The sequence below is a fragment of the Balearica regulorum genome, chromosome 2, assembly GCF_011004875.1.
Source record: "Balearica regulorum gibbericeps isolate bBalReg1 chromosome 2, bBalReg1.pri, whole genome shotgun sequence".
In the NCBI taxonomy this organism is placed as follows: Eukaryota; Metazoa; Chordata; class Aves; order Gruiformes; family Gruidae; genus Balearica; species Balearica regulorum.
In genome coordinates this window covers 72,015,742-72,030,709 of record NC_046185.1, presented here as the reverse complement: position 1 = coordinate 72,030,709, position 14,968 = coordinate 72,015,742, and the positions used below count along the sequence as shown (strand labels likewise).

Below are 14,968 nucleotides of genomic sequence, written 5' to 3'. Positions count from 1 at the left end.
TTCTTTTCCTCGTGGTCTCATAAGGAAGCAGAAGATTGACAGGTTGCTGCATTAATGTCAACTCTGCTGCTTCCATCCTGCGCCACTGACTTAGCAGAGGTCCTCCGTCTCTACCCCTGCACCTTCTCACCTTTCAAAATCACCAGCCTGTCATCTGTCCACACTACATTAATAGCAAAAACTACAATGCTAGAGAATTATCTGTTCTAACTAGACAAGTATACATGAAGAAGCTGTTTGGCATAAAGGCCATCTTTATGTGCTGGACTTGTCAAGTACTAATCATATTTTAACCCCTGCTCATAACTGGGGCTTTTTGGTGCTCGCAGTGCAAATAAACACATAACATAAAATGGCAGACGTGCTACTGCAGAGGATAGGCAACGTGTTAAAAGCATACAGGTATCCTCCCTACGCATTTCAAGAACAAGTTACTACCAATAGTAGTCTACAAGACAGCTGTACTGAAGGAAATAATTTTCATGGGAAGTATTTGCTGCAGCTCAAAGGAGGAAATTTAATGTAGTTTTAGTGCCCAAAGACAAGAGGTTTATGGAGATTTCAAAACTGTAGTAGTTTTATCCCTAGGTAAAGAAACGTGTCATGAAAAATCTGAAGAAAAAACAAAGCTTTTGAGTGACTATTGGTGTTTGGAGCCTGCAAATCCCTCTTCTTTAATTGTTTTAATTACCATTTAGAGTAAAATAGCTAAACCAGTAATTAAACTGTCAATTAAACCAATGATACATACAGTATACAAAGCAAGTTCATTCCAAATATAATACTCTAAAACAGTGATACCCTTCAACAATCACAAAGAGACATTTAAATGAAAAAGCAATAGCAATTCAACTTCCATAATTATTTCACTCCCATCTTATCACTTGTTAACATCCAAGTCTTCTATATCATATATACTGGGACAGAAGGCTGTCAAAAATGCTGCCATCCCTGAGAGTGCAATCATGGTATGGTCTCATTTGTGTGTCTCACTTCAGTGAAATGCCTTCATTTGATCTTGAGTGCTGCAATGAAGGTTTTACTCAAGGATGAACCTGAGATTGTGGCTATTTCCTACTGGTGCAATTGACCCTATGTATGTAATTCAAGCATGTTTGTGTTTAGCGGCACAATCTTGTTAGCTCTGGTAATTAAACTCTGATAACAGTGAGAAATGGATTTCAATAATAGAAGCAGGTAGGAACAGCTTTCCTCCCAAATGCTACACAGATGAAAGACATCATCTTTTCCCTGCTTTCATTCTTCAGTGGCAGTGTTAAATGTCATGTATTTCACTACACGCCTTTCACATCCTAAATATCTTGGACTTACTTCAGAGTTTTGAATATCATGTAAATTATGTAAATCTTGAGGCTTAAATGTAAGCTTGGTATCCTCTGAAGACACTGTCAACTTATGAAGTCTTTCTTGCCAATCTCAAATATTCTGAATAAACTGCTCCAAACCTCGTCATAATACTTTCTCTGGAATCAGTTAGTCAGATTGTCCTTTTTAGGCTACCGAATGCTAATGTCCAGCCACACTGTGACCTCTAAGAGGCAATGGGCACATAACAATTGCCTGTCAGAAAGACACATAGAACTGGTTGGATGTCTGGTTTTAAGTAATTAATTATAGATGGGATATCATCCATAAAGGAATAGGACATTCTGTCATTTCTCTTTTAATATACTAGCTGAAATACAACGTGAGTCATTAATTGGTGTCCACTAGTAGTAGGTATGTCAGACAAAAATGTCATCCAATTTCCCTTTAATGTAACATTCCCCAAAATGTTTTGTGGGAGCCTTCTGAAACTGTGATCTCCTGACTCCACTAGATTGCATTTGGAGACTGACCAGTGATTTCACATGAACATACAGATTACAGACATGACCAAACTAGAGGACATGATTTCTAAACCATTAACATAAGTATTGGATTTAACTTTGATTTGAACAAACCTATCTAATTTTTGGCATGCATAGAGGTATGAAGATGAGATTATATTGTCATTTTGATGAAGCTTACTCTCTACTGTATGTATTTTCTTTGTAATCATAAAGAATAAGCAGGTTTTGGTTGTAACCAAAGGACAGAAGCAACCTCACCGTGTTTGCGGAGTGTTTTTACCAATCCAACTGTGTTAGTATCTCCAGCCTTTTCTGAACATTGCAGCACATATTCAAGACTGTCTAAATGGCTAATTCACTCCTAAAATGTGGAATTCTTTGAAAAGAAATGTGGTGAATCTTTGAAACTGTTTCATACAATACCCCCCCAAAAAAAGATGTATAGGAAGAAGAGTTTCTCCTGTACTATACGCTTGACCATCCCATGTTCATCAGTGTGGTAAAGTCCCCTAAAAAAGTTGCAAAACTCCATATTGACAGGCTACTAAGTAACTGCTGCACTTCCCTTCTCCCTTGTGTATATATGGCTCTCCTCTTGTATTCTTGTACACGTCTCCGTATTCCCCTCGTTATCCCACTCTTCTCTCCAGCAGAGGAGTGCCAAGGAACGCCTTTTGCAGCACTGCCGCTCTCCCTAATGGTACAGAATTATCAGCTTCCAAGAGCAATGCAGCTCTGCCACTGCTGCTGGCAGAGGGAGGTAGTCGCTGAGACAGCTGGTGCCAGTTATTGACAGCTTTTAAAAAAAGTCAAGGGCGGACACTTGAACTTGACTTGTGGGCTTATTCAATCATCAGCCAATGAAAAACAGAAGAATTAAGCAAAATTAGAGCACTGTTTTTTCTGACTTCTGATGATGAACAAGTGAGCTACGTTGCCCTACACCACCCACTGCCTACACAGTGCACGGTCATACACGATTATGGTCATACACTATTACCTTTCTACTGAAGGTAGGAATGTTTTGCAAAGTTTCATCTTACAGACACTCATACTGAGGTATACTACCTGATGGATAAAGCCTAGAGAAAGCTGTTGAGACAGACAGCATTTAAGGACTGTTTGAGCTTCAATCTCACTCCGTACACTGATCATTCAACTTTAGTCAATGCTTCCTTAGGAATATTACAAGAATGTAATTATTAGAACCAAAGGAAAAAGAGAAAACTCTTTCATGGGTGACTGCAATATTTTACTGATTTTACTTGTATGTCAAAGCTCCAAGGCAGTCTTTTATATCAACTTTTCTAGACTTGCTCTTCAGTTCTCAATATTCAGCGCTCTAGATAAGAAAGTCAACAAGAAATCGAAATGCCTAGTTAATACATCCTGTTGAAACAGCCCAGTTTCAAACTTCCTATGTGTAGAGTACTAAATCTGTAAGTTATTCACTTTTGCTATTATGTACTTTGCATTGTACTAGCACTATTTATTGGATTCTCTTTCTACTGCTTTAAAAATGGTGTGAATATATAGTACAGAGCTACAAAGAAACAAAACCAAAACCTCAAAAGGGATCACTATGGACAAAATATTTCCTTTAGGATAAAGAACTCATTGTGAATATGCTTAAAATATAAACATAACACTCAGTTAACACAAGAGAAAACCATACCTGTGAAAAGCCAATCACCTCTCCATTTTCATCGAGCACGTTAAAATTAATGATTGGACCCTGGACATCAGGATTGCTGAAATCTGTATCACTGTAAATACGTACTACAGGAGCCCCATTGGCATATTTTAAGGTAGACAGCATGGTATAGGTGTAGTGAGCTAATGCAAAGGTATGCTGTTTTATTTTCTCCATTCCACCTACAAAAGAAAAGTGCATGTACACGTCAGATGCCTTATTTTTATGGTAATGTAAAAAACCAATGATTTTTCAGAATGATGTAGCTGGGAGGTGACTAGCACAAAATTGGTAGGTTTGGGTTCCTTTAAATGAATACACAATTTGCAGAAGTTTCTTTCCTCATACAAAAGCTTCAGAAGCACTGTTGCACCAAGGATTTATCTACAATTAATCTACTGTAGAAATCTAAAGTTACACTGAAATGGATTCATGCGCATTACGACATTGATAGTTTCAGCCTATACATATCACTAAGATGTTCTGGCACAATTAATTTCAAAAGCAAGTTTTGCTCCAGATCTGGCTCTGGAGATCATGGGAATGAGGCATCAATTCTAGCACAGCACAGAATGCAAATTGCTCTAAGATAAAATAAAAATAATAAAATTCTAAATGAATTTACAAAATACAAGTGTTAGTCTACAAGGAATTTACTTGAATATTGAAGAAATATTCCTCCAAGTCTGCTCTTCCTTTTGCAGAAGAAAAAGAAAGAGGATATTGTGAATGCCTCATTGACTAAACCCATGCAATCTATTTGCTCCAGAGAAGCTTTGCAAAGAAGTTTTCACAGAACTTGTCCTGGAAAAAGCATAAAGAGGAAATATGTTATCTGTCTTTGCTTCCTTCCCCCCCCCCCCCCCCCCCCCGCCCCGAGGAGTTTGGAAAAGAAGACTGCAGAGATTTCTTGACAGATGGAGACCCCTTCTACATCTCTGCTTTCTGAGAGGAGGTTGTGTCTCTGTTAGATGTCCCCATCGAAATGGCTTCTCATTCTTGTGCTCTGAGGATATGCCATAGGATGATATACCATGGTCACCTATGGTTTCGGGTATATTTTGATTCTCTGCAGGAAGCTAAAACATAAGTGTCAGATACAAACCCAGCCATTTCATTCAAAGAACATATGTACTCTGAAATGAAGAAGTAGGTTGTGATATTCACTGTGATAAACTGCTGACAGAAGACAAGTAACTGGGTATGACAATAAATACGGTACTCGAAAAGGAATAACCCTAATCCTCATTCTAATCAAACAGTAATTTATCACATGGAACAAGAAAAATACAAGTAATCTTCTAAGCAGAAACTGAAAACCTAGGAATTTTCATCTTTATGGAAGACAATTAGAAGATAACAATGTTATCTCAAAGTATTGTAAGAAGGGAGATACCTGAAGGTTAACAACATGTTTAAACCCAATCAAATCTTCACTCAAGACAACTGGAGTTTTGGCTCAAAATCCACAGTGATTTCTATTATGCATACCTTGCATTGCACTATGGTGGGCTTACCTCATGTGGGGGAAAAAAAAAAAAAAAGAGGAAAGAATGATTTCCTCAAAAGCCTCTTGAAGTAGAACAGTATTTTTCTGCCTGGGTTTTAGACCCAGAGTATTTTCTGTAATGTTTGGTATCTTATTTGAGGTACATGAGCATTTCTGTAACTAAAAAGATGCTTGACATTTTCTTTTGTGTTCTTTTTTAAAACTGTATAACTATGAATCTCACATTTCTGTGCATATCATTTCTATATCTGAGTATCTGGAAATTTCTACAGTCTGATATAACCGCCCTTGGATAGAAATCTTGTACTCTGTTGACTTTTGTGCCTTTACTCGTAAAAAGACCATGTCATTTATGGATATATAAAAAGGAAAAAAATAAGATCTCTTCCTCCTGACATACAGAATTCTGTTATTTCACTTTCCTTCAAGTTTCTATATTATGTGCTATCTCCTTTAGATAAGTTAGGAGAGCAGAAAGTAAAAGCACAGAAACAGATCAGATATAAGGTGGAAGTACATTTTTTGGTGCTAAAGAATAATAAAGAGGAATACGATATTTAATGAGATACTAACACACAAAGCACTTTCAAGGAATGTTGCCAGAAGCTAATCAGTACAATTTCTAGACATTAGGCATAGTAAACTTGGCAAGCATCTCTAGAACATTTTGGTCTGAAAGATGATTTGTATTTTCAGAGACTTTGAGAATAAAAGATTGCCTAGTCAGAGATGTCCTGGTCATTGTTTGCTAGAAGTTAAGAGTCTTGAAATAGTTTAAAAAAGAAAAAAAAAAAAAAAAAAAGTAATTTATTCCTCAGCAATTGCCAGAAAGTAGCTGTCTTAAGAGAAGTGACTGCCTTGTCAGCTTCTGAGATGTCTGTAATCTCCTGATTCAGAGCTTTTCCAAATTGGCAAGAATCTTTTAATGGAAGATTAAACTACTGTCCTTGTGCCTTGTTGAAGAAATCTCTTATTCAGAAATTTCAGTCTTCTCATTCACAGCAATCATCCTGCTATAATTTCTATATTGTCTTTGGCAATTCTCTTTTAAAGTTGTTTAATCACATTTCCTTGTTCATTAGTGAGTTGCTGATGAGCCTCTTAATTATTTATTCTGACAAATCCAAATGCAGTAGCCTGCAGTTGCTTTGCTGCCCCGTGATTGGAGAGAGGAAGCCGTGTTGCCAGGGTCCCATATTTTTAAGCAGCAGAATAGGTTGTGATTAGATCTGATGTCACAGAAAACCCTGTGAAACAAATGCCAGCAATCTGAAGCTTGTTCTGACGGAAAAAGGGGTATATTCAGCAAAGAGTTGTGATTTATTTTTATTTTGCTAAACAAAATTATCTGTACTGTATCCTGCTTAAATCCAGTGCTTACCTCATCTCCCTCTCCCCACTAGGGAAAAGAATATAAGGAAGAGAAAATAAAAACCAGAACAAGTCTTTGGTCTCCAATATGATCTAAGGACTTGCATTACCGCATCTAGTCTCATATTTGGGGTGACAAAAATAAAACTCATTGCTTGACTGAGCCTGTCTAAGCTAAATGAGAAGGTAATCTTCTATATTATAGTTGAATTGGTATTTATCAGCTTATTGCATTCCTGCATTTTATCTGCTCTCTATACAAAACTCTGGTTTTATGCCCAGTTCCTTAACTGTGAATACGTGGAGCCTCTTCCCTAGCTGCCTGTTTGGGGATAAAAGAAGTAGCACATCTTAAGCCTTTTGGAAGACTTACAGCTTGGAAAAATCATCAGTACTTCATATTGAGAAGGTGCTGGGAAGGACTCAAGTGCCCTGACTCCCTCTCACTTTCTGGATTTTATTCCTTATCACTGCATTGCTTCATTAAGGTGAATTTCATCTCATTGCTCCTAAAAATGATTTTGAAATGAAGAACAATTTATACACTCTGTAATTTGGATCAGAATGAACCTGGTGTAGTCTAAATGACACCAGTTGAAGTCTAATATCTAATATAATTCACTGTATTAGGAACATTCAGCACAAAGGATGCTCTCATTAATGACTGACTTCTTCCCATGGTAGAAATGTAAGGGCTTGTCTGTCAAAAGGGAAACTCCTGCATTTCTGTGGATTAATATGCCCCTTATTACTTTGTCCCCATGTGTATGTTTTGACTTTACATTAAGCCAGACATGATAATTTAATTCATTCTTCTTCCCAATAGCACCTCATTTTTCACACTATTTGTTGCCACAATGAATGCCATATATTTTTGCAGTGGCAAAGTTATTGAGCAGAAAAGATTGACAAAGAAAGCTTGTATTTTTGTGTACAAAACTCCTTGACAACGTACTCTAGTAAATCTGCAGAGATGCTGTTAAACCTCATATTGCTGATGTATGTTTGTACACTGCATCCTGACAGATTAGTGCGATCTCAGACCTACCATCCCATCTTATACTTCCATTTGGGTATTGTTATGGAAACTGATGCTGCTCCAGGATGGAAAATTCAGAGTGCCAGTGCACTGGATAACCCGCAGACAAATTTACAATGTCAGATCTTCCATAGGAATTGCATGGGTGCATATACCTATCCACAAAGACTGTGGGACAGTTCAGTCATGTGGGAGAGAAGGGCAAGTTATCTCACATTTACAACAGGATTCAAACTATGTGCGTTCAAACTATGCGCAACTGTCATCACAGTACTGTACATTCCCTGCTGGGTTTGCCTGGTGATAACGTCTTGTATTTGCTTTACCTATGTCTTATTTTCTGCTTGTTATATGCAAAATACAGTAAGATTTTATTTTTCTGGTGGAATTTTCTCTGATTGGAGAAATATGAGACATACAGATGTCCAATAAGTATTCAGTATAGAATGCTTTTGAGTTAGTATAGACCTGGTTTTGCATTACCTAAATGGCAAACATGTAATGGCATACAATCTCCTCTCTGAAACGATGAGGATTTCATTAGCTCAAATGTTCAAATGCTAGTTCTTCCTGAAAGAACTGTAGACAGATAGGTGTATGTCCACATCTATAAAAGATTTTGAATAAAGAGATTAAGATAAAGCAGAGACTGAAATTGAGCCTCTAGAATGAAAGCTTTGGTGCTTAAGGTTTTCAGACTGTACTCAGAAATTTCTGTGATCTGCATTCAAATACATTTCTTATCATCTCTTTTATTATGAGAAGTTAAATACTGGAGATAAGGAAGAGAGCCATAAATCAAATATACAGTTATTGTTCTAACTTGCTATGAAAAACCCACAAAAACTGAGGTTTAAGTGAACAAATTCTCTGTTACTCCAGTAAATCCAAACGCACACATATCTTTGGATAAGAAATAAGATCAATGTGATTCATTATTCTTCAGCATTACCTAACAGACGGCAATGAGGCAGAGAAAAGATGAGCTGAAATGTCAGCAAACCAATCATCAGGGAGTGAAACCAAGATGTAGCCACCTTCTAATAAATCCCAAACAAGACATATCACCATGTGGGACCTGTGAGTCAATGTGCTAATGAAGCCATGGAACTTGTAAATCCTGTCAAACATTTGGAGTCCTTCCTTCACTTCCTCCAAGAAGTGTACATTAAGATTCATTTCTGAGCTTTTTTTGGTGTTCTTTTATGCATAGAACTGAATGTCTCTGACTGAAGTCTGTCACCTACTTAGCGCTATTCTCCCAGAGAACATCTCTTGATGGTGAACTTGATAATGGTAGCTCCACAGATCTTTGCTGCTTTGCAAATTTGAGTGCTTTGGCTTAAAACCACATTAAACAATGTATTCTAACCACGCTATTTTTTAGCAATCCTGCTTCAAACAAAACATTGCAAACACGAAAATGAAATTTTCATATGATGATCAAACCCCCTGCCCCCAAAGTGCAACCCTGAAATGTTATAAATACAACACTAGAAGAGCAAATAATGAGAAGAAAATATAATCAACTTAATAAGAAACCTTGATCACTTGTCCTCTGGTGGAGCTCCTACATTCATCAACACAAATATTAAATATACACGTTCCTGGTGGTTTTCTTTTTCCCTGAATTATAAGAACTGCTGTCCTAAGTCAGACCAAATCTAGCTACTGCCTGTATCCCAGAGTGAGGAGGAGTAGCAGATGCCTATGGGAAAAAATATATGAAAAAAATTATGTAACTTCTAAGCAGTTACAATTGATAGCTTAAAGATTAAACAAACAGAATATAAATAAAAATACATGAAAATGAGCTTACAGTGTGGCTAACAGGCGCTAAACATTACTTTTGAAAACAGAACTAAGGGTATAAGAGCCCCTCCTGGAACTTAAGCATTAAAATTAATACATTAACACTGCCTTGGAGTCAACAGCAAGGAGCTTTTCTAATGTAACAGCATTCTAATATTGGTCATAACCATTAGCAAATCTAGTTCATTAAAACTCAACATAAAACACTGTAACTAGCTTATCAGCAAATTCATAAAACCATCCATCATCCACACTCACAGAAAATGCATAAGACATGGACAGATTGCAAACCCCTTATTCACACTGACTCACATCAACAGTCCAATCAACTTGATCCATAAAACACAGGCAATAAAAATTGATTTGGGGAACACAAAGTGGGGTGGACCATGACCCTTTCTGCAACCGAGGTGACTGCATTTGTGAGCAAGAAGGGAAAAAATTGTGTCCCCAGGTGCCATTTATACTTCCAATAAAATAATACCTTGCCATGCATAGATTAGAGCAGGCTTCTTTCTGAAGTTAAGATCTAACAAAAAGAATTACATAGAGAGGGAATTTCAGTTACGAAACTATGGGGGAGGCTGTGTGTGTGTTGAAAAGTACATAGTTTTGTTTGAAAGTTCATAATTAAGTTGCAACAGTCCATCTCACAAGATCAGTGTCCAGGTTGAAACTTTAGATGAACTCTTGCAAGTTAATTATGCACTTTCTGTGTGTCCAAAATGGAGAGCCATGTTACACACTCAACACTACTAAATCCATGCAGAATTCAATGGGTAATAGGGGGACCTTTTACTCTCTCAACACTAATTCTTTGTATAATAGCTTAAATCCTTTTATTCTCCTCCTTCTCCCACATCATCTCAATAGTTTAAGACTGTGGGAAGCAACTGCTTAATCCTCTATTCAGAATGTTATACCCAAACCCAACATGAAACACATATTCGGTGTTTATCTTAATGAACAGAAGGCTCTTTGATGCCCCATCTCCCACTTCTTTAGAGCAGCTAATTCAAGCTCTGTTTTTACACAGTGAGGAAAGTTAGAAGTCTTTGTTTGGAATAAAACGAGCAGTGTATTCTGAAAGAAGCAGCTCCTCATTTTCGAACATTATCATAAGGAAAACTTTGCCTTTTTTTTTTTTTTAATTTCTTGGGAGTAGTATAAGAGAGGGGAAGTTGTAAGTGCCAGCTGGCTGACTCACGTTTAGTATAACTGTTTTAATTACAGATACAATTCAATTTTGGTTAACTACTTGTTAGACTGAGAGCTATCTAATATTCAAATAAGCTCCAGATAAGATATATATAATTTACTATTTGCTATTGTTATGAGATTTCTTTTTTGAGCTGGGAAAGGGTGTATGTGTGTGTCTGTCCATCCTTTTTTTTCTTTCATGAGCCTGAGCCATACTCTCAGCAGAGGAAATGATTGCAGGATGACTTTTCAAACCATAAAACCAGCAGCATAAAAGACGATTGGGGAGGCTTTAAAGGCAGAGCGTTCTGCACACCTCATGGAAGCAGCATCCAAAGTGCATCTCCAGAGTGTTGGATGACATGAGCCCACAGAGGTTTCTGCGAGAACAACAGAATCATCCCTGAAAGTACGTATTTATGTGATACTCGCATTTTACCTCTAAAGACTTTATCTCCCAAGGTTTTTCTCAGTCCAGCAGAACAACTTCTGCTTATGATTCTGTCATCTTAAGGACTAAATGCAAGAGAAGGTTGTACTATAAAAACACATGAATTCTCCTGGTAGCTGTTAGAAACTTGAATGTAACATACAGGCCTGTTTTCTGCTTTGTTATAAAAGTGGCTCTGTCCTTTGTTTAATGGAGCCTGCTATGCACACTCCCTTGAAGTCAGCATGTGAAAGCTTCACTGCTGCTTGTTTCCTGGTATTTTCAACTCTCAACAGCTAGATTGCTAATATGAGGCAAAGCATAAAACTCTTTCTTTGTCTCAAAGCTACAGTCATGGGGATTTAGAAAATGTAAGATGGGGCAGTAAGTCTTTTGTTTTCAAATCAGTAAGACTAATTCAGCACTGACTGCATGAACACTTTATTTATTTATTTACTTACTTACTTATCTGAGTCAGCAACAACTATCTAATCACTTAAAGATAGCAGGAGGGAAACCTTTCTCATCTTCTGCTCATCCAGACACTGTGATACAATCATCAGATCTGCAGTTAATACAATTCTTCCCTCAAATAAATTTTCTGTAAGACCCAGTCACCAGTACTACTTGATGGTCTCATGGCTTTCTAATGGCTTCACAGTTTTGTGGGTTGTTTTTTTGGTTTTGTTTTCCCCTGAAGGGAGCTGCTGACCAATGGAGACAAACAACTTGCACCAAAAATAAGCTGAATGTAAAGTTAAATTCAAATGTGTTTTTCATAGGAGGAAATCTCTCCCTCAGCATCAAGAGAATCTTTTAAAATATTCTGAAAATCCATCCAGCTTCTTTCTTTTTCTCCCTAAGATGACCGATCTCAACCTAAAGCCTTGCTAGGATATAAATCAGTTCTGTTTCAAAGCTCACCATGCCTGCATTAAGTAATCGTGCTCAAACCTCGCACTTCAGTACCCACTGGTTTGAGCCTACCTTCCTACAGGTTTTACATTAGCAATCCTTTCAACATAACATTTCTGGAATCTCTTTGTTGGTGAAACAATTTGGTGCCCAAAGCAGCATATTGATTTGCATTTCAGGTTTTCCCTGCCTGATAATACTGGCTGGACACCTTCCCTCTTTTTCTCTGACAATCCCTGAACCAGGGCTGTGGCTGCCAGTGTATGAAGTAGTGTCGACGCTCTGTGTCTGCTCTTGTGCAGCCTTTGGATCCCATTCTTTCTAGGCCTCCACAGAACTTGCCCATCAGAGCAATACAGGAAATACTGCAAGTTCATTTAATTAAACCAAGAAATATGATATAGAAACAGAAAAGTTTCCAGACAACAAATTCTAAGACCCGATGTTGACTAGTGATGGAACAAGGAAAAAATACCCTCAGTTTTTTCATTCTGTATAATGTTCAGGTAAATTGAAAGTTTGTAAAAAAAGCTCTAGCCATTATTATTAACAGAACAATATTTTCCTTAGTGAAATTTTGGATTTATTGATATTCATAATTTTCTGATAGCCTGAGAGGATGCTTTGTTGTTTGCATTCTCAGACTAGGTCTCTGCTGGTTAATGTTATTATAATAATAGTAGCTACCATGGAGGAAACAAACAGTGTCATTCATGGAACAGAGGTAATAAAGCAGCTACAATGAATTCTAAAAACTGCTTTGAAATTTCCTTGATTTGATGCTTAATCCTAAGGAAGCATGAAGTCAATACTGAAAATCACTCAAGATTCTTGGACCTCATCCTAAACTGAATTAGACCAGGACTTGTCCCAAGCTTTTTAAACAGGCAAATGTTGTTTTAATAAATATCTACATTAACACCACAAGAGAGACCTTTAGCTAAACATTTCATGAACCCCTGAATTCTTTAATTTTTACTGCCATTTTTATCAACCCTCCCCCAAGGTCACAGCATTAACTCTGCTTTACATCACGCACTGTTCTTGTGAGGACCAAAGGGTGACCTGCTGACACACTTTCCTTCACATGGCCATTTTTTCTGCTTCGATGTGGCAAGCTCAGATCTCTTTAAGTTCATTGGGGAGGTTTGCAAGACAGTGAGATGTGTGAATACTCATATCGTAGATAGTGAAATGAAAAACTGAGAGCAAAACTGACTACTTTGCCACAATGCTGCACACTCTCAACACAAAGGTTTGAGCAACGATGTTATAGTCCCAGTCTCACTTCTCAAGAGTTCGTTCAATAAAAGTGGATGCCAGTACATATTAAAGTACAGCCATTGCCACTCAGCAATTACCTCTGTGAGACAGTACCAGTGGTTTTATACGCAGAATGTCCTGCAGTGTTGGCGGCATAAATTAACTTTTGGCAGATTGTCAGTACATTGCTCACTCCTATGAGCCTCTGAAATCCACTGCACCTAAAATATTGTGTGCTCTCCAAGTCATGGGGGTGATGAGTAATAAGATAGTGTGGTGGATAAAGATGGAACATCTGTAATTTTGTAAGCACAGGATAGGTATTTTAATTGCAAGTTCAGTGTGCAGATCTACTAGAAAGAAGACTGGAAGAAAAACCTAATGTTGAAAATACGAATATTATAAAGTAACTTATCCTAGTTTTTGCTTCCTTCTAAAGACTGTAGGTAGTGTGCTTCAGAAAGAATTAGCCACTCGTGGTATTACATCAGCTTCAATAAGCTATAACACCATAAATCAGTCAGAATCTGTGCTTCAGATTCAGAAGAGCTGAAGTATTTCAAGACATAAGCAATTCTTATGTGTACCACTTGCTGTCTCATGCTGTAAATCAAGATCTACGGTAAACTAGAGAACTGTCTCTGAAGACAGACAAGGTTAAAAGAAAACACTGATCCAAGCAAGGCATTGGTGAAGGACGAATGCTACCAACTCCGCGGGAGCCACTCTCAGGGAAGAGAAGTGAGGCAGCATGCACTTAGGAAGCCCTGGCCTTTTCCCATGGCAATCCATTACATCTGAGCTCTGCAGAAGCGAGGGAGAAAATGTAGGGGCTGCTGCTGCTGCATCAAGTGAGGGACTTTGCAGTTAAGGTGTAAACACAATGATTAAAAACGGCTTAAAAAAAAATTTCCCCATCCTTTGCATTTCAGATATTTTTAACAATAGCAAGGCTTTAGGAAGGAAAGTCCCACTTAAGGCACCATTCACAAACCCCCCTTTTCAGGTGAGGAAGAAAAGGCAAGATGGCAGAGCTTCCCTTCCCACCACGTAGGTTTGAAGCTACAACACTCGCAAGGGGTGTGGAGGACCCAGATTCACTTATCTGTTCCCTTGAGGTGCTTCAGACTCTAGTTTGTCACCAGACATAACAATCACAGAACCACAGAATCATAGAATGGTTTGGGTTGGAAGGGACCTTAAAGATCATCTAGTTCCAACTCCCCTGCCATGGGCAGGGACACCCTCCAATAGACCACATTGCCCAAAGCCCCATCCAACCTGGCCTTGAACACTTCCAGGGATGGGGCATCCACAGTTTCTCTGGGCAACCTGTTCCAGTGCCTCACCACCCTCACAGTAAAGAATTTTTTCCTTATATCTGATCTAAATCTACCCTTCTTCAGCTTTAGGCCATTACCCCTTGTCCTATCACTCCATGCCCTTGTAAACAGTCCCTCTCCAGCTTTCCTGTAGGCCCCTTCAGGTACTGGAAGGCTGCAATAAAACAATCCCTTTTATTTATCTTTTTTTTTTTTTTTTTTGAGCTCTCAATTTTTTTAATCCTTTTTGATATATCTTCACGCAATATTACTAAAGTGGTAATATTGGCGGCTACTGCTATTCAGATTGTTCTATGAGATCCACATTTTAAGATGTTAAAGAACACTGTCAGGGCTAATGAAGGGAAAAAACAGAAATACAGGTCTTTTTGTGTTTCCAGTAATTTAGTATTATCTGCCATACACTTTCTTTCTTTGATGCAGCATATTTGCCAAAGACATCTAGAATGCAGAAACAGGCCCCTTTTATTATTTTATAAATGGAAATATTCAGAATATATTGGGGAATTTACCAAGGAACAAAGAAATTTAAGGAAATA

The 14,968-nt window shown here is 37.8% G+C and overlaps 1 protein-coding gene across 4 annotated transcripts in view; it reads right to left on the bottom strand.

The window, feature by feature from the left end:
- MOCOS (molybdenum cofactor sulfurase) overlaps positions 1–14,968 on the bottom strand; it is a 235,268-nt gene that overhangs the window by 50,762 nt on the left and 169,538 nt on the right. For all 4 annotated transcript variants that reach the window (XM_075744682.1, XM_075744683.1, XM_075744685.1 and 1 more), the window contains one exon: positions 3,529–3,728. In XM_075744682.1, coding sequence (XP_075600797.1) covers positions 3,529–3,728 — 200 coding nt within the window. The remainder of the gene's footprint in view (positions 1–3,528; positions 3,729–14,968) is intronic.